The sequence below is a fragment of the Euleptes europaea genome, chromosome 14, assembly GCF_029931775.1.
Source record: "Euleptes europaea isolate rEulEur1 chromosome 14, rEulEur1.hap1, whole genome shotgun sequence".
Lineage (NCBI taxonomy): Eukaryota > Metazoa > Chordata > Lepidosauria > Squamata > Sphaerodactylidae > Euleptes > Euleptes europaea.
This window is the reverse complement of record NC_079325.1, coordinates 35,484,938-35,503,368: the sequence shown is the minus strand read 5'-3', so window position 1 is coordinate 35,503,368 and position 18,431 is coordinate 35,484,938. Positions and strand designations below refer to the sequence as shown.

At 43.8% G+C, this 18,431-nt stretch overlaps 1 protein-coding gene across 1 annotated transcript in view; it reads left to right on the top strand.

Moving 5' to 3' along the window:
* LHX2 (LIM homeobox 2) overlaps window positions 1–17,656 on the top strand; it is a 28,255-nt gene extending 10,599 nt beyond the window's left edge. The window contains exons 4-5 of the mRNA XM_056860664.1: window positions 2,454–2,659; window positions 16,812–17,656. Of these exons, the coding sequence (XP_056716642.1) occupies window positions 2,454–2,659; window positions 16,812–17,099 (494 nt within the window). The 3' untranslated portion in view covers window positions 17,100–17,656. The remainder of the gene's footprint in view (window positions 1–2,453; window positions 2,660–16,811) is intronic.
* Window positions 17,657–18,431: the final 775 nt, after the last annotated feature.

Below are 18,431 nucleotides of genomic sequence, written 5' to 3'. Positions count from 1 at the left end.
GCATTGAAGGTAACATGAGAATTACTCACTGCACATATAAAAAAATCAAGTGTACACTGTACATGGATTGTATGTGTGTTCATTGCAACTTGTGAGCAGGGCTTCTGAAGCGAGATTTCAAGTGATGTCGAACTGTTTAGGAGGCAGGTTAAAAATTCTGCCAGACTCAAAACTTCATATTCTTATGCCAGATGGAATGTTTCAGGTGGAACAAGTTGCTCTTAAGAGCCATAGTGGAGAACAGGTTTGCCATAGTGGAGAACAGGCTTTAGGGATGACAGTTAGGAATGGTGCCTCCATGTACAGAAGCAGTGTACTTTTCACTACCAGATGCTAAAGGCAAATGTAAAGGGTGGCTCCAAGATGGCGTATACACTTTCAGAGTGTTTCTCTGCTTTTAATGACATGTTTACAGTCTACCTTTTTCAAGAGAAGGTGACTACAAGAGTGGGTAGGAGGTAGGCTGACCATATATACCGTTTTGAACAGGACAGTCCCATTTTTATCATATTTCCTGGCCATCCCGTCTTTTTAATTAAAATGTCAATTTGGTCCCGTTTTGCACCTCATTACACTTCCAATGTTTGTTTCCTTCACTTCTGACATTTCTTATGCTGCATGCAGGCATGGCTGGGTAAATTCTCATAGAAAAAGTGCTCCGATCAGGTTACGCTAATATTACATAACCCCTGTCCAGTTTTTGCCATCCCAATGTCCTGTTTTTGTCTCAAGGAAATATGGTCAGCCCAGTAAGAGGAGAGGGTTGGTTATTGTTCTCTTAAAAGATTCTGAGTCTCTTTGAAGCTTCTCCAAAACACCCTGCTTGACTTTGGGCTTTTGCTTGTTGCCATTTCTTAGGGTGTTTTTTAAAAAAAATCTTAAGTGGTGGCTACCTTCATTGCCAGCGAACTTCCTAGGGGCACCTGGCAGTTGCAAGCAGAGGCCAAACACCAAGCTAAAACTTATTTTTCCTCTGGTCCTGGGTGGTGCCTCTCGTCCTTATACTCTAGGGAGAAGCAGGCTATGAGGTCTTTGCATGAAATACCGGTATTTAAAGCACTACCATGACCTGCTAACTGCGCATGGGATGTGATGTCTTTCTGAACATTTGGTGCTATGGCTACTGAGGACCAATCATTGCCCAGTTGCGAACAGTAGATTCATCTGTACATTTCATTTTCTGTTGTTACATCTGGATAAATAATGTGCATTGGAAATAAGGCTATGCTGGTATAGGTACCTAGTAGAGGCAGACTGGATCTGTGGTGATGGACAATTTTTAAAGCTGGTGCAGATTTGTTTAGACAGCTGGATCAATAATGCACATTTTAACACTCCCACAGTGGATATTTATCTTTGGGGGGCACTGGATAAATAATTACCAAGAGAGAATATAAAATAAAACAGGGATCTCCCTTCTCCCCCCCCCCCCACATATAGTTTGTTTTTGTTTTTAATTTGAAAAAGGAGTTTGTGGATGCTTGAGCAGCAACCAGGGCCTGTTCATGAGGCAATGTCCAAAGGGATGCATTGTTGGGTTCCTTTGTGTTGTTAGCTTTTGCTCTTCATGTTATCTGTAGAAGGAACTTCCTGTGTCTCTATATGCTCTGATGATGTCTAAAAGCTTTAAAAAAAAGAAACACACACTTTCACCGGTATGCATATTTTTGCTTAGTGTGCAAATTGTAGCTTTGCTGGTTAATTACTATAAGGTTCCTTTGCTTCTTTTGTGTAAGCTTCATTAGTGAATTTATGCAGCCGTATGAGGGAGCCTAAATTTATCTAAATTGTCTTTAGTAAAAACATGGAAAAGAAAGGAGTTCTGCACACAGCTTTCTTCAAGGGAGTTTGATCTGAATGGAATGCAAACACACAATTATTTTAAACTTCCATTTTGGTCTTTGGTTCCTCTCCAGGGCCTCTGGAACTGTCCCCCTCTTGTCAACCCCTCCCCCCTTGTCTTCAGTCAAGTGATAACCGGAATTTGCCATCAGGTATATAAAATCTCCCTCCCGCTGATTAAAACCAGGGTTTTTATTAAATGGTCTCTCCTGTATCCCGCAGTGTTGGGATTGGAAGAATGCTGAGGATTTTGAATGAGCTTTTTGCCATTGAGTGTTTGAGTAGACTTGGTTGTTGCAGGTTTGCAACTGCACAATGCAGCTGGGCATTAAAGTGCATTAAAATAAGTTGCAAGGTTGTTCTTGACTCTTCTCATTGTGTCTGAAAATGAAGGATGGGGGAAGCAGTGAAGGGTGGGAAAAGAAAGCCACCTGCCCTTGCAGAGAAAGCCAAGGTGCAGGTGAGGGTTTGTACAGGCCAGTTATTGTCAAACAAGAAAGGAGCGAGGCTGCAGGCGTGAAAGGGGCAGACAATGCGCACACGGCAGTGTGTTGTTTCGATGGCTGCTCTCGCTTGGCCTGACTTGCCCTTTTCCTCCTCCTTGTCTCCAGCTTTGAGCTGCAATGAGAATGACGGGGACCACCTGGACCGAGACCAGCAATACCCCAGCAATCAGAAAACGAAGCGCATGAGGACATCTTTCAAACACCACCAGCTGCGGACAATGAAGTCTTATTTTGCTATTAACCACAATCCAGATGCCAAGGACTTGAAACAGCTTGCTCAGAAAACGGGCTTGACCAAGAGAGTTCTCCAGGTAAGAGAGGCCAAGGCCTTGGCTCTTGCCCCAAGCAAACAGGCAGCTTTCTTTCCGGAGTGCCAGAAGGATGACCCTGTGGCACCTGCAGCTGGGTTTGTGGGTACCAGTTTCCACTCTAGGCAGGCCAAGGAAAGATCTGGCTCTCTGCTGTGTCATTGGAAGATTCAGAAGGGGTTTGAAACTTCCATGGCATGAGCTTTGGGAATCATGTGTGGTTTTCTTCAAAGCTAAGAAAAGTTTGCAGAATCTGCAGTTGATGTACATTTCTCCCCTGCACTGTCCTTTCTCCCCTGCACAGCCAGTTTGATCTAGCCCTTTCTAAGTTCCTTATTAAATGATGAGCAAACTACCATTTGCATGTTTCTGAATATAGGCTCAAGAAGCAAAAGGCACAGTTAGAGAATTTCGTCATTCTCAGATGTCCACGGGCTGCTGATCATCATCTAAATGCACACAGAAGGGGTTTAAGGTGTAAACAGGAGGTGCCCCTGGGTGAAACAACACTGGTGTAAATGAAACTCTGGAAACATTTACCCCCTGGGGTGTGGATGGCTGCAGATGCTTTCCCGCCAGGCAGCCTAGCTGGTTGCTACTGCCTAAAACAAATGCTTTTCTATCCATGATGATCCGTAAGATGACAGCAGCATCAAAACGATTCAAACCAAGTTAAGCAACAATAAAAGATCTGCTTAAACAGCAAAGACAGAAAGCATTGCTATGGTGCTTGGTTAGGTGGACACTTCCAAGGCAACTAGGCTGTGTCTGAACTGCAGGCAAGCTGTCCTTTGTTTGGAGTGGTGGTACAGATTCATAGCAGTGTGCCTTACCAGTTATGTCTGCCTGCCATTGGAGGATGCTGTGGCATCATCTGTTTCTGGCAGGGCCTTCCGGGGTTTTTAAAACAAAGATTCAGTGGCACCTTAAAGATTTTCCATATGAGCTTTCATGAGTTTTTTCCATATGAGCTTTCACGTATCACAGCTCACTTCTTCAGTGGTATCATCTTCAGTAAAGATCAAACTGGAAATCAAATTGGGTGTGACGTGGGAAGTTTGAACCATGAGATGGAGGTTGGGTGGGAGTAGAAATGATTGGCCATTTATGCAAGGCTTTTCTTCAGTGGTCCCCACCCCCCGACTGGTCCAGCGCTTCATTTTGATTATGGATGCCTTTCCCGAACATCAGAGGTCGCCTTGCTCTCCCTGCACATTTCTGCATATTTTATCCATGTTTTCCGGATTTTTGCTAAAACAGCATCTGGGAAACACGGGCAAAATGCGTTGAAATGAACGGGGAGAGCGAGGTGATCTCTGACAGCTGGGAAAGGCATGCATAATTGAAACGAAGCACTGGAGCAGTCAGAGGAGTGACTGTGAGGGAAACAGCCCCACATAAATGACCATTGTCTTTCTTTAACCAGGTCTACCTGATCTCACGATCTCCAGGTGCCAGCTTGGTGCAAATTCTGCTTTCACGTGGGCAGTCCGTGGAGATTGGACACGGAAGGTTCAGCGCAGACTAGAATTTGCACCGGACTATTCTGAACAATGTTAGCAGAGGCTGACCCCAAGTCAGAACAACAGGAGGGCTTTAAGCAGCAATGTTACAACAACCCACATCACATACACAAAGCCATACCCATTACCTGGAGAAGTTAACAGTAAATATAACCCTGGTCTTCCCTCCCAGTGTTGTGTGCTGGAATTGTTTAGACACCTAGTAGGCACAGCCAGAATGGATAAAATGACATTCAGACTACCTGCAGCCCCAGAACCTCTTGTTTTGATAATGAAGCACTCTTTGTAGGCAGATGTATTTGCAGGCTAAGCTTCTGCAAAGCCAGGTGTGCAACCTGGATTTTTGCAGGCAAGCTGGCTAAGTGTCAGCCCAGAGGAGCTAAACAATCAGCAACTGCTTAAGCAGGATGACATGCAGCATACAGTGGTGGCATGAAGCCCTCAGGCATCTGGACAAGGGATCTATACCTCTGTGCCACACATTTGCAAAAGGCCATGAGCAAGGGTCCTGTCATCTTTGCACACTGCCCCCCTCCTGGGGCACATGAAGCTGCCTTATACCAAGTCAAAGCATTTAGTCCAGTACTTTTGTTCTGACTGGCAACAGCCCTCTGAAGTCTCAGGTAGTAGAGGTCCTTCTCATCACCTGTTTCCAGATCCTTTTTGCCACGTATGTGTGTGTGTGACCCTGGGCCTCCTACATGCAAAGCAAGCACACAGCCAATGAGCCACGGCTCCTTCCAAGCTTAGCATAAACTAGTTCCAATTGCTCGTGGCTATCAAATGGCAAGACATGCAGAGATGGTCTCCTAGGGCCTCGTTTCTGTTTAGAACATTAGTTGGATATCCTTTGTTTTCAGTTTTGCTGTCGTACAGACTGTTGCTAATCTAGCTCTCTGTTGAAAGGGTTGACCAGCTATTCTTGCAGTGCATAAAGTGAGCATTTGAAGTTTCCGGTTTGAATTTTGACACACCAATAAGATTTAAAGTTTATACAAAACTTCAAGCCAGTGCTTGGGAGCTGAGCACTATCAGCGATGGTCTTTTAAAGCCCCAAAAGGGGAACCGGGGGAATGGCTGTGCAGAAATACCGTGTTCCTTAGAGAGAAATACAGCAACACAATATTGTCCTTTGTTTGCTGGTGGCAGTTGCCATCTTGTGGCCAGGAGTGGTCTTAGGAATGGGGCATCCAGGACAGCTGCCATTGGCTTGGGCCCCCTGACTGACCATGGCATCATTCCCCTGTCAAAGGGGGAAAAGAAGATTCAGGGGCCCCATCCGGAACTTTGCTCAGGGCCCCAGAGTCCCTAAGACCACCCCTGCTTGTGGCTGATTTACACTTTGCATTTTGCAGGATCCTGTGAGTCTGTCAAGGAAGTGTGTGAATGTTTTAAGTACAGGTTACATCTTGGGTAGCTCTAAAAATGCCTGGAGTTGGACCATACACTTCCTGAGTGTGGGTTAGTAGGGAATTAAAGAGAACCTTGGAGGGGGAGGAGGAGGAAGAGGAGGGGAGAGCTATGTATGCCTACCCAAGCACCTTGAGGAAGAGCAGGATAAAAATCCAAGAGAAAGGAAGCAAAAGGCATCCATACAACACTTTTTTCCTGCCTTCTCCTAGGGATTGTCTGCGAGAGTAATCCCTTGTCTGAAAAATAGGATTGTACAGAGAAAAGGAGGCTCTGGATGCACAAAATTTTCAGTCCTTCTAATCAAGGAAGTAAGTTTAGCTGTGTTTAGGGGAAGAAGGTTGTGTCCCATGAAGATCAGAATTGCCATTCAATATCATAATATGTCCATCAAGTTCACCCTTCTATTGGTGATGGTTGCCAGCATCAGATGCCCCTAAGCCAGGATACCATGAACTTTATAGCAAACATGTTCAACTGGGAAATATACCATGTTTGACAGCTTTGATCACCTATGAGCTGAATGTTGAATTTGTGGACTGTTTGCCTAGCTGCCATCTTCCTTGAATGGCCGTCAAACAGCTTTGTGGCTGTGCAGTAGAGGTGGTTCTAACGTTTCATTTCCTTGTCTTGTGGGGGCTTTTACATCTGTGCAGTAGGTGAGGTGATTCTGCTTGGGGTCATGGAGGGAAGGGGCTTTGGCTCAGTGGTAGAGCATCTGCTCGGCATGCAGATGATCCCAGGTTCAATCCCTGGCATCTCCAGTTAAAGGGACTAGGCAAGCAGGTGATGTAAAAGACCTCTGCCTGAGATCCTGGCGAACCGCTGCTGGTCTGAGTAGACAATACGGACTTTGATGGACCAAGGGTCTGATTCAGTATAAGGCAGCTTCATGTGTTCATGTGTGCTCACGGGCTGGTCAGGTAATTACATGATGTGAGGGAGGAAGTATGTCTCCCATAAGGCTGTGTGAGAATGGGCATGCATAAAATGTAGATAATACGGACTTAAATACCCAACAGGAAGATTTTTTTTAAAAAATACTGTGTTTATAATTGTGGTATTATTTACTGTGATATATGTATATAATGGTATAGTCTGATCCTCCCCCATTATCTATTGGAGTTAGTTAGGTCCCAGAGGGCAGAGTTCTTGTTACCAGTTTCTAGTTTAGTTGATGTTGCTGTGAGCTATAGCTGGGACCTGTTGGAGTTGATGTTATACAAATAAAAGCTGTTGGATGGACCCAAAAATGAGTACTCTTGCCTAATGCTGTATGCCTTAAAAGGGGATCATTACAATAATCATTGCCTGACTCTTTGATTTGCTCACAGTTTATATGATTGGCTGCCATGCAATGACTATCGGTCTGTGGAGGATAGTGGGAGAGTAGGAATCCTATTGGGCTGTGTGAGAATACACATACGTGAATCACTGCCAGTTGCAATGGATGGTACTGTACTGTACTGTTTGAATACGTGAACAATAACCTGACAAACAGGCTGGTATTGTTCACAAACAGCCAAACCAACGGACAAGAAACCGTCTCCCTGTTTATGACTGGTGAACAGCCCTTGAGGCGAATCAGTGGGTGTGTGAGCAATCCTAGATGCACCCTCCCACCAAAGCTTCCAAACAGAGCCTGATGAAGACCACCATCCCAACATCCTGGGTTTATTCCCGGCATGTGGAAATCAGAGGCATCTTGACCCACAATATGGCAGTTCTAAATTCTTTGCTCTCGTGGCTATTAATAAAAATACTCCAAGAGTCATCCTTTAGCTGTTAATATAATCCTTTTAAAAAATGGCTTATGCGAGTGGCAATAAGTTCCACAAGTTAGTTATTATGTATGCGTGGTGTTACTAGTAACAAATCCAGGGCTAATTTGCATGTGTGGATCCAATAAAAATGCTGCCGGTGTACCGAAGCTGAGAGTGAGAAACAGGGTTCATGTGGAAAAGAAAGTCTTGCCCCTGGGACCTGAAGGGTCCTCCTGTTTCTACTGGGTAGTATTGCAGATGGTCCTGCTTCCATATTGACCTGGCAAGCCTTCCCAGATAGACAGGGACAGGTTCTAGTGTGTGTTTATGTGTGTGTGTGTGTGTGTGGGAGCACAGCTGCAATTAGATCTCATTTGCCCTAGGAAGGAGTTTGTTTGCAAGTAGGTTGTCATTTATGCTGCATTATTTCTTGCCTTTAAACCCACTCTTAAGAAAAACCTAGAGAGATACAGTTTCAAGCTTTGGACAACTCCTAGCCAAACCTCCAGGGAGCATCCTTCCCCTATGGAATGGCCCTTTTTTCATGGTCTGCGGAAAATAGCTATAACTCTGTGCTACAGCCTGCTGCTCAGCATCTAGAAAAAGAGATGCTGAGGTTCTTGCGTGCCTGAAAATACTGCAATCTGGTCTGAAACCCTTCTTCCTATTCGATGAAGTTTGGGGATTCTCTATTGTTATTCCAAGGTGAAGAAAATGTACTCAGGGTCATTTTCATCAGTTCTTACTTCATTCGGTCCTGGGTTAAGTTCTGCAATGAAAACAGAAAACAAGATATGCCCTGACACAAATTAATCCCCACTAGACACCCCATCATTTAGAACAGCAGCTATGCCTTTCCTAATTTGCATATAATTAATATTAGTGGCACAGTTTATTTTTGCATAACTTGACAGTCAAAGGCTAGGAATGGGGGCCAGAAATTGTACACATGTTTGTGCAGGGACCAGAATCCCCCTCCTGAATGAGTGTATGCAGCAGAAATGGGTCACACAGTTTGGTAGTTTTTCTCGACAACATCAAGGACTGGGAAATGGAACCTGAAAATAAAACCCAGGCACATTCTGAGGATTCCACGTTCTGCTTTATGTATCAGATGCTTTGCTGCCCTGAAGTGGCAGCTTTGTTAGTCTGTTAAGGTGCCACAAGGCCTCTGTTTATTTTTTGCAGCTCCAGCAGCGTGCATGGACATGTGTTAATTAATGCCAACATCCCTGGATGTGACAGAGGGCTTGATTTGAGGTAGAGCTAATCTCCCATATCTATTTTCATCACCATCCTTGGGATGTGAAAAGAAATAAAGATAGGAAGGCTCCTGAGAAGCAGCAGCAATGTTTTTTTTATCACTGAGAGCTCAATTCACCCACACGTCTGTAATCAGTGGGCTTCCTGTTTGGTGGGCATGACATTCTGGAGCCCCAGCACCTTTTCTTTTCAGAATTTAATCACTGGGCATTGGAAACTGTGAAGGGGAATTCAGCCGAGACAGGAAGAAAGCAGCCTGGCTTGGTGAAACAGGATGTCATTCTGGATCCACGGAACATTCACCTGGGTTCTGACTGAGCTTTCAGGGTCTGATTCTCCTCCTGGAGACCATGCTTCCAACTGCATGATTCAGTGACAGAGCACCTGCTTTGCATGGAGATGATCCCAGCTTCAATCCCTCGCCTCTCCTGGATCAGGTAGCAGGGGATATGAGAACCTGGAAAGCCAGTGCCAGTCAGGCTAGCCAATACTGACCTTGATTGACCAGTGGTCTGACAATATAAAACAATTTCATATGCTCAAGTTAAAAATAAAGTTTCTAGCCCTCGTGGCTATGAGACTAGCCGCTAAAGACTGGGGTTGAAGTCTCAGAAGACTAAGGGCGAAAATGCATGGTCGTTTAGCCTCTATTCCCTGTTTCAGTCAGGATTCAGCCAGGATCTAATGCACATTCGGCGAAATGCATGCGTTCGATCCTGGCTGAAACAGGAAATAAAGGAGACTAAAGTGACCATGTGTTTTCACCCAAAGAGGCATTTGAGTAAGATTTTCAGGGATTGAGGGTGGGGCTACTGTGGCTGGAGGGGGGCTGAAAGATGGTCCACTAACCTGGGCATGGTTGGGGGTTCCTTTCTCACCTTCTTCATCATGCGTTAACTAACCATTAAAATAATTGCATGGGTCACATGGACACAGGAAGCTGCATTATGCTAAATCTGACCATTGGTCCTTTGAGGTCACTATTGTTTATTTAGACTGGCAGCAACTTTTCAGGGTCTCAGGTAGAGGTATTTCACATCACCTACTTCCAGATCTTTAACTGGAGATGCTGGAGATTGAACCTGGGACCTTCTGTATGCTAAACAGATGCTCTACCACTGAGCCAGGGCCCGTTCCTGTGTCTCTCTCTGGTAGAGTTCATAATTTAATAAAGAACCACAAGGATCTGTGAGTGGCCCAAAATAACCAGCAAGATCTCAGGGCTGCAATTTGCCCAGGGATGCCTTTTTTTGTTTAAAGGGAGACGACATTTGCTATTGTACTATAATAACTTAGAAGAGTTGGTTTTTATACCCCACTTTTCTCTACCTTTATGGAGTCTCAAAGTGGCTTACAATTGTCTTCCCTCCCCTCCCCACAGCAGGCACCTTGTGAGGTGGGTGGGGCTGAGAGAGTTCTGAGGGAGCTGTGACTGGCCCAAGGACACCCAGATGGCTTCATGTGCAGGAGAAGGGAAACCAACCTGGTTCACCAGATTAGAGTCCACCACTCATGTGGAGGAGTGGGGAATCAAACCCAGTTCTTCGGATTAGAGTCTGCTGCTCTTAACCACTGCACCATGCTGGCTCTCCAGAGGTGGCAACCGCTGGATCATTTGGGGAGGGATTTTAGTTCAGTGAGAGAGCACCTGCTTTGCATGCAGAAGGCTACCGCTTCAGTCCCCACATCACCACTCAGAATATCTTGGATAGCAGTTGGGTAACACCACCTAAAAGCCTAGAGAACTGCTGGCCATCAGTACTGATCTAAGTAGACCAGTGGGGTCTGAATCAGTGTAAGGCAGCTTCTTGAGTTTATATCATTGTGCCCAGAAGCCTGCAGTGGAGGGCTGAGAGGTTCTGATGGCAGCTGCCGTGGCCTGTTGCAAAACAGAAGCTTTCAATCTTCTCAGGTACAAGACCTACATTTCGCCTGTCTTGGGGGAAGCTTCTACTTTTGAACAATATAATGTTATTTCCCCCCTTTGAAATTTGGATCTCTGGAGGCTCTCAGTACTCCTCTTTCCAGCATACAAGCACATAGCTCCCTCTGTAAAATAAATCATGATGGGTAGCTGTGTTAGTCTGTCAATAGCAGTAGAAAAGAGCAAGAGTCCAGTAGCACCTTAAAGACTAACAAAAATTTCTGGCAGGATATGAGCTTTCATGAGCCACAGCTCATTTCTTCAGAACAGAAGTGAAGAAGTGAGCTGTATCTCACGAAAGCTGATATCCTGCCAGAAATTTTGTTAGTCTTTAAGGTGCTAATGGACTCTTGCTCTTTTCTGTAAAATAAGGGAAGTAAGGACACCTTCCTTGCATTATTGGGATGGCAGGATGTTGCTTCGATGGCGGATGCAGCATGAAGGAGGTTCCATAGTCCATATTTCACTTGCAGTCTGGGTGTCTTGCATACAGCAGGAGCCATATGAGCAGCAATCATAAGCCTGATCCCATTCATATTCTTCCTATTCTCAGCAGGGTTTATTCTAAATCCAGTGTGCATAAGACTGCTGCGGGGTCAGTGCAGAAAACAGGCCAGCAGCACATGCTGTATTTTAGAACCACACGCTAGTTTTGTTAAAAACAACAACACAACATAAAGTTTTGTCAGGAAAGGGTGCTGTGCTTCATACTGTTGGATCTTGGGTTACATTGACCAAGGCAGAAGATCATGTGTTCCAACTGGAGCTAAAAAGAATTGGGGTTGGACCTCAGGCCTTTCTACTTGAAAGGGGGGCTGAAGACATTGTGGCTTCTTCTGCACTGGAGGCTTTTATGAGTCAGTTGAACAGATGTTTTGTTGGCTCTATTAGGGGGTCTTATTGATCTACATGGCGAGAGGGAATAGGGGATGGCCTCTGAAATCAGAGTTGCCAGCTTTTTCTGATCATCCTAGTCCTGTGCATTTAGTAGCAGGCTGACATATAGCGACTCAGAATTCCACCCCCCCCCAAAGCATGCAGACAAATGACACAGTTCTATGAATTGCTGCTGGTGGGGGGAAGACTTGACCCATAAGGGCACAGGCAATGACAAGAGCAGCTGATGTAAACAGGGCAGCAGGGCCTGGGGCGCCAGCAATCATGGGGTGCAGCTGGGGCACAACACAGAATGACTGCCTGAGCAATGGGGTCTGGGGCCCAGATACCCAAATCCACTGCTAAACTGGACAACCTTTGCAGCTATGGAAGTGGCAATAGAAGCACCGGGTCTCCCAGTCCCATCTCAGCAGCCACCAGGAAATGAAACAGCGGTGGGAATTCACTCTGCAAATGCACTGCTACTGCAGTTAATTGTATTGATTGATTGATTTCACTTCATAAATACCCTGCCTTTCTCCCCAAAGTGGCATACATGGTTCTCCTCTTGTCCATTTTATTCTCACCATAACCCTGGCAAGCATATGTAATAATTACTATTAAATATTAAACAAATAAAAGAACATGCAGTGTTGAGGAAGGACCAGCAAGGCTTCTGGGAAGGGAAGTCTTGCCTCTCCAAACTTTTTAAGTGTCTCCAAACATACTGATAGGAGTACTGAAGTAGACACTATGTAGTTAGATTTATGAAAAGTATTTGATTACATCCCTGACCAAAGGCTCTTTCTTGTGTTAATTTACCTATCATGATGTAACAGAGCATGTCCTGTTATAGGCTGGTAACTAGTTAGAGAACACGAAGCAAAGACAGTTCTCTGCAATGGAGGGAAGGAAGCAGTGAGATCCTCCAAAGAGTGTATCAGGGCCAGCGGTATCCAATATGTAGAATTACAGGTGAGCAGAAAGGCTGCCAACATTGCAGCTGACATTATGTTATTAAAGCTGGTGAAAACCCAAGTGAACACAAAGAGCTCCAAAGCCCTCCCTCCAGAATAGACATGAGGACAACAAAATGGTAAATGAGATTCAATGTACATAAGAGTAATGTAAGGTCATGTACGCTGGGGCAAAGCATCCAGGCAAGAGATCCTGGTATGATAGTTCAATGAAGCCCTTAACTCAGTGTTTGGTGGAGGTGAAAAAGGCAAATTCCATGTTAAGGATTATAAAGAAAGGGATTGAGAATATTATTATAGTGCCTTTGTATAGATCTAAGCCATGGCCTCATTTGGAATACTGTCTATGATTCATAATCATCCCATCTCAGAAAGGATATAATGGAATTGGAAAAGTGCAATGAAAGTGAATGAAATTAAGGAGTTGGAGCGGCTTTCCTACAAGGAAAGGCTAACAAGACTGGAGCTTTTTTAATTGGGGATGGGAGAGAAAGGGAGACATTACAGAGGTAAATAAAATCACGCCTGATTAGAAAAATTGAATTTATCATGCACTGAACTCAATTGTCTGTACATTCAGCAAAGAGAAAAAGGAAGTATTTTTTCATACAATGCATAATTAACATATGGAATTCACTGTTCCAGGCTGTAGTGATCTCCACTAGTTTTGATGGCTTTACACAGATTTCTTGTCAGTGGCTTACTAGTGATAAATAAATGGATACTCCATTTAAGAAGTCATGTGAGCTGAACAATGGAGGAAGACAGTGGCCTCCACCCCCTGCTAATGAGCTTCTTAGAGATGTCTGGTTGGCTGCTGAAGGGAAACAGGATGCTGGATGAGATGGAAGCACTTTTCCATGATTTTCAGGGCTTTTCTTAAGTTCTTTGCTGCTTTATAGGACCAGATGAAACTGTACTGGCCGCTTTTGTCACCTGATCCATTATCAGTTGGTAGCTGCAATACCATCTTCTGGGCGTCTGCCATGGTGGTGCTGCAGCACAGCAGAGGCCAGCCAACAGGTGGTTCTTCTGGCAAATTGCCATGGTGGCAACAAAGCTTAAAGTAACTATGCCCTACTGCTACTGAGTCCTATCAAGGTTTTGAGACCTCGGTAGCCTCAAAAATGGAGAACACTACAGGACAGGCCCCATATCTGCAGAGACTCCAGATTGTGAAATTTTGATCCAACAGTTCTCCAATATAAGATCTACAATCTCAGTTTTTTATTGGCAGATGAGATACAGAGGGCCAGTGTTGAGTCTGTCATTCTGTATGAAGATAATTCACTTGTTCAGGGCAGGAAGGTTAAGAGCTGGGATTCCTGGGATTTCTGGAAGGAGAGAAGTGGCTTTAAATTGGGCTGGCTTCTGGTGACTGGGACAAGAGATGACACTTCTTATGGCTGATTCACAAGTTCATATTTACTACTTGGGATCTCTTTACTTGATGGCTCTCAGATGAATGTGTGAAGATGTCTCCAGCATTGGAATGGACACTGGATGATATGAAGGCTGCTGGTTGTGGGGATCAATGTGTGATGGTCGATTCACGCATACAGGTTAACTACTTGACATTTTGCCCAAAGAGTTGTAAATAAGCATGTGGGAACTGACAATTAGTGTCTGTCTATCTAGGAAAATTGCCAGCTTTTGTCTGGTTAGATCAGTCATCTGTATACATGTTGTCTTGACTTCAATGCTCTGAACTTTGGAGGTAGTGTGTATTATTTATTTTTGAAAGAAAAACATAATTAAATGGCTACTGGATCATGATTCAGTTGTAGAGTATCTGCTTTGCATGCAAAAGGTCCCAGGTTTCATCCACAGCATCTCCAGTTAAGAGGATCAAGTAGTAGGTGATGTGAAAGGTGGATAGATCAATGCTGACTCAGAAGAAGGCAGTTTCATGGGAGTTCCTGCTATGTGGACATCTTTTTTTGCTCAGCCAGTTTGGATCAAATATTTCTCTCCCTACAAATTTTCCTCCTAGAGAGTAAGACCTGAGCAGCATATACTGCCCTGGGAATTTCTATTGCTAATAATAATTTATAATATTAATACCTTCATTTGTATCTTCCTGTTCCTCCAAGGAACTCAAGGTGTTGTAGATGATTTCCCCCACCTCCTGTGAATGTTATGCTGAGAGATGGTGGCTGGCTGAGTGGCAAATTTAGAACCCATGCCCTTAATGAGGGCAATTATAGCACTATCATATGCATGTCTACTGAAAAGTAAGTCCCACAGCATTTAGTGGTGTTTACTCTCGTTAAGTATGCATAGGATTGCATCCTTAGAGAGAAAATAATGTTTTCACTTCGTTCAGAGATCCCGTTCTCCAATATGGAGCCAGGTACTCAAGTGGAAGCATAGCTAAAAATCTATCCACAATAGTAAACATTTTGTATCCACTTTTTACAAGACTTAAGACTCAGACCCAAACTTCAAACAGAGCAACATTTGTGTATATATAGGTGAAGAAGGGGTGGAATTGAACATATAGTACAATGACATTGTAACCTACAATGTAACATTGTAACCCACAACCAAGTTTTGAAATATATATTTGATAACTATTCTGAACTGAAGTGTGATGAGATATTCCTTCTTGCGGCACGATTAGAGGCCCTGCAATAAGCAATTTTAAAGGCTTTGCCTGTGCAAAATTGTTTAGCTGCAGAGTTCTCCAGGATTTATCTATTAAAGGTGATTAACAACCTTTAATTCTGATCATACAAAAGAGTAAGGGCCCCCAAGTTCAGTTCTTTGAACTATTAACCTGCAAACCAGACAGAACATCTGTAGAAACATTTATCTTTTATTGAGATTAAAATATTATTTTTATTGAGCAAGACAGGAAAAAAATACAGGTATGAGAAAGTTAACCCTACAGTTACTGTGAAGATAAATGCTAAAATTATCAAAGTTCCTAGCACTGCTGAATCATATTATAGCAAGTGGTAGTTTTAAAAGTAAATTCGGTTTCAGCTTCTGTTTCACTGCTTTTATGGATTATCAAAAAGCCCAAGTTATTTTACCTAGTTGTCTTCTGAGTCTTCCATCAAGAGAAATCTGATTTGCTTGTCACAGGAGTGCATATTTATATTAAAAAAAAACCAGTCTTTCTCTAAATCTATTCTATCATAATTATTATTATCTAGATAAGTGATTGGTTCATAACTAAATATGAGATAATCAACATAAGCGCAAATAAGCCAATCAGCATGTGCATATGAGTTACATCTGATATAAAGATAAGAGGGCCAATCTCAACTCTTAACCTCTATTAAAAAGCAATTAATCTAAATTTTCTGTAACTGTTTCAAAACTGTTCAAGATGAAAGCAACTTTAAGCAAACAAGGTTCATTGGCAGTTGAAAAGTGCTTGAACTCTGAGTTAGCTTTCCAACTAGGAAGAAAAAAGTAGTGATATCGTAGCTCTGTGTGTGTGTAAAGTGCCGTCAAGTCACAGCTGATTTAAGGCGACCCCTTATAGGGTTTTCAAGGCAAGAGACTAACAGAGGTGGTTTGCCATTGCCTTCCTCTGTATAGCAATCCTGGACTTCATTGGTGGTCTCCCATCCAAATACTAACCAGGCCATCCAGGTCAGGGCGATATTGTAGCTACCACTACAGAAAGACACAGAGAATTTTTTTTCTTTTGGTCTATGAACTGGGTAAGGACATTACTTAAAGGGTGTCTTTGCCTTGGCAACCTCTGAGATTTGCTATAAATTTGTTTCACTGATTACTGTTCCCTTGCCCAAGAGACCATTTCTTATAGTACATCTAAATCTAGAATAATCTGAATATAATCTGAATTTGACCCCTGTTGACATTTATCAACACAGAGTATCTGCTGCAGGCCTGTTTTTCCTGTTAAAGACCATATGTTAACTTTTGTGATGGCTTCTGATTTTAAAGAAACAAATATGGCTGGCTGGTCCAAGGTCATAGAATCATAGAGTTGGAAGGGACCACCCGGGTCATCTAGTCCAACCCGCTGCACAATGCAGGAAATTCACAACTACCTCCCCCACACACCCCCAGTGACCCCTACTCCATGCCCAAAAGATGGCCAAGATCACTGGGACCATGCTCAGGCATTTGAACCCAGTGGCTCTCTGGAGTTGCTATGGTTGAATCCCATTTAACCTTTGATTTATTGATCGGTTTGTCATTGGAAGTATATCATCATCATAATTCACTTTGGTATACCACTTTCAAGCATTCAAAGCACTTCCCATATATTATTTCGTAACCCCTACAGCAACCCTGTAAGGTAGGTCAGTATTACCAGAGACCCCCCTAAATCACAACTCATTCTGTCAACCACTGCATGACACCAGCTCAGCACAAAAAGGCTGCATCTAATGTCTACCATTTTAAGTTAACTCTTTTTCTATTGAATGGTTTTAGGTCTGGTTTCAAAACGCCCGAGCCAAATTCCGACGGAACCTTTTACGTCAAGAGAACACGGGGGTGGACAAGACGTCTGACTCCACGCTCCAAGCCGGCACGCCATCAGGCCCCGCCTCCGAAATCTCCAATGCCTCCATGAGCCCTTCCAGCACCCCTACCACCTTAACGGACTTGACTAACCCCAGTATGCCGTCTGTCACCTCTGTCTTGACGTCAGTGCCAGGGAGCCTGGAGGTCCACGAATCCCGGAGCCCTTCACAGACGACTCTGACAAATCTTTTCTGATGACTCTTTCTCCAAATAATTTCTTTAAAAAAGGAATTATTCTTAGTTGAATTCCAAGTGTATTGTGAATAGAGGCTTTTCACAGCTGGGCTAGCCACAGCGTAGGGTCTTTCCGGGAAGCCAAAAGGCCGCTTTGTTCTGGTCTGAGAAACGCGACGGACTAAGGAATAACTTGGAAGTGCTACCTGCCACACAACATTTGTGTCAATGTACAGTTTTGTGGACTGGGCAAGGGAAACAGCAATTAATTTAAGTTGGCTAAAGCTTCTGTAATTTTCAAAGACTGCCATGTGCCTTATATACTGGTATCCCGTCCTTTGGATCACACGTTCCCCCCTCCCCCCTCTCCTTTCTGTATATTTATGACCAGGGCAAAGACAAAAAAAGAGAAAACGAAAAAAAGAAAAGAAAATGTTAATAAGAGTTTGTTACTTTGAATTAGTCCTAAGCCCCTTCATTGGTTGTTCTGACGTTTTAGAATTTTAAAAGTGAAAAGTCTGTTCGGCTATCAGAATTTGTAAAAATCTAACCAGTAATAAAACCACTTATGGAAACTACCTCATGTTGCTTGCAGTTGCAAAAGTCAGGGTTTCCTGAAGTGGGGTATCTGATCCATTAAAGGGGAGCACCAGAATCCTATAGTGTAACAGGAGTGGGGGAGAGAAGAGGTTATTGAAGGAGGAGGAAGTCAAGAGAACTGGCACCTTCCGGACAGGCCTGCAGCAACACAGACGTGAGTGAAAGCATGTAGGGTTTTGTCCATGCATTATGATTGTTATAATTGTTGGAGTGTAGGCATACATGTATTAACTGTTGTTTTTCCGAACAGTCAAGGTGACACAAACACACACAAAAACCTTCACAATGCAATCAATAAAACAGTAGTATTGGCCCAGGGTAGCCTGATCTCGTCATATCTGAGCAGGGTCAGCCCTGGTTAGTATTTGGATGGGAGACCACCAAGGAAGTCCACGGTTGCTGTGCAGAGGAAGGCACTGGCAAACCACCTCTGTTAGTCTCTTGCCATGAAAACCCCAAAAGGGGTCGCCATAAGTCGACTGCGACTTGACGGCACTTTACACACACACATTAAAATACGACATCCGAAGTACTCCGCACAGAAGCAGCATAAACAAAATTCAGTAAAGCAGCCAATGCATATCTGGAGAAGGCCTCATGAGATTTTTTTTTTTTAATTCACTGGTGTTACAAGTTGAATCGAGAAGGCGGGTGTCCTGTCCAGAGAGCTTTCCAGGGTATTATAGGTGGAAGGATCACTGTGGAGAGCGGCCTTGTTCTGTGCCATATTTGACTTCAAATTGAGAGACCGAG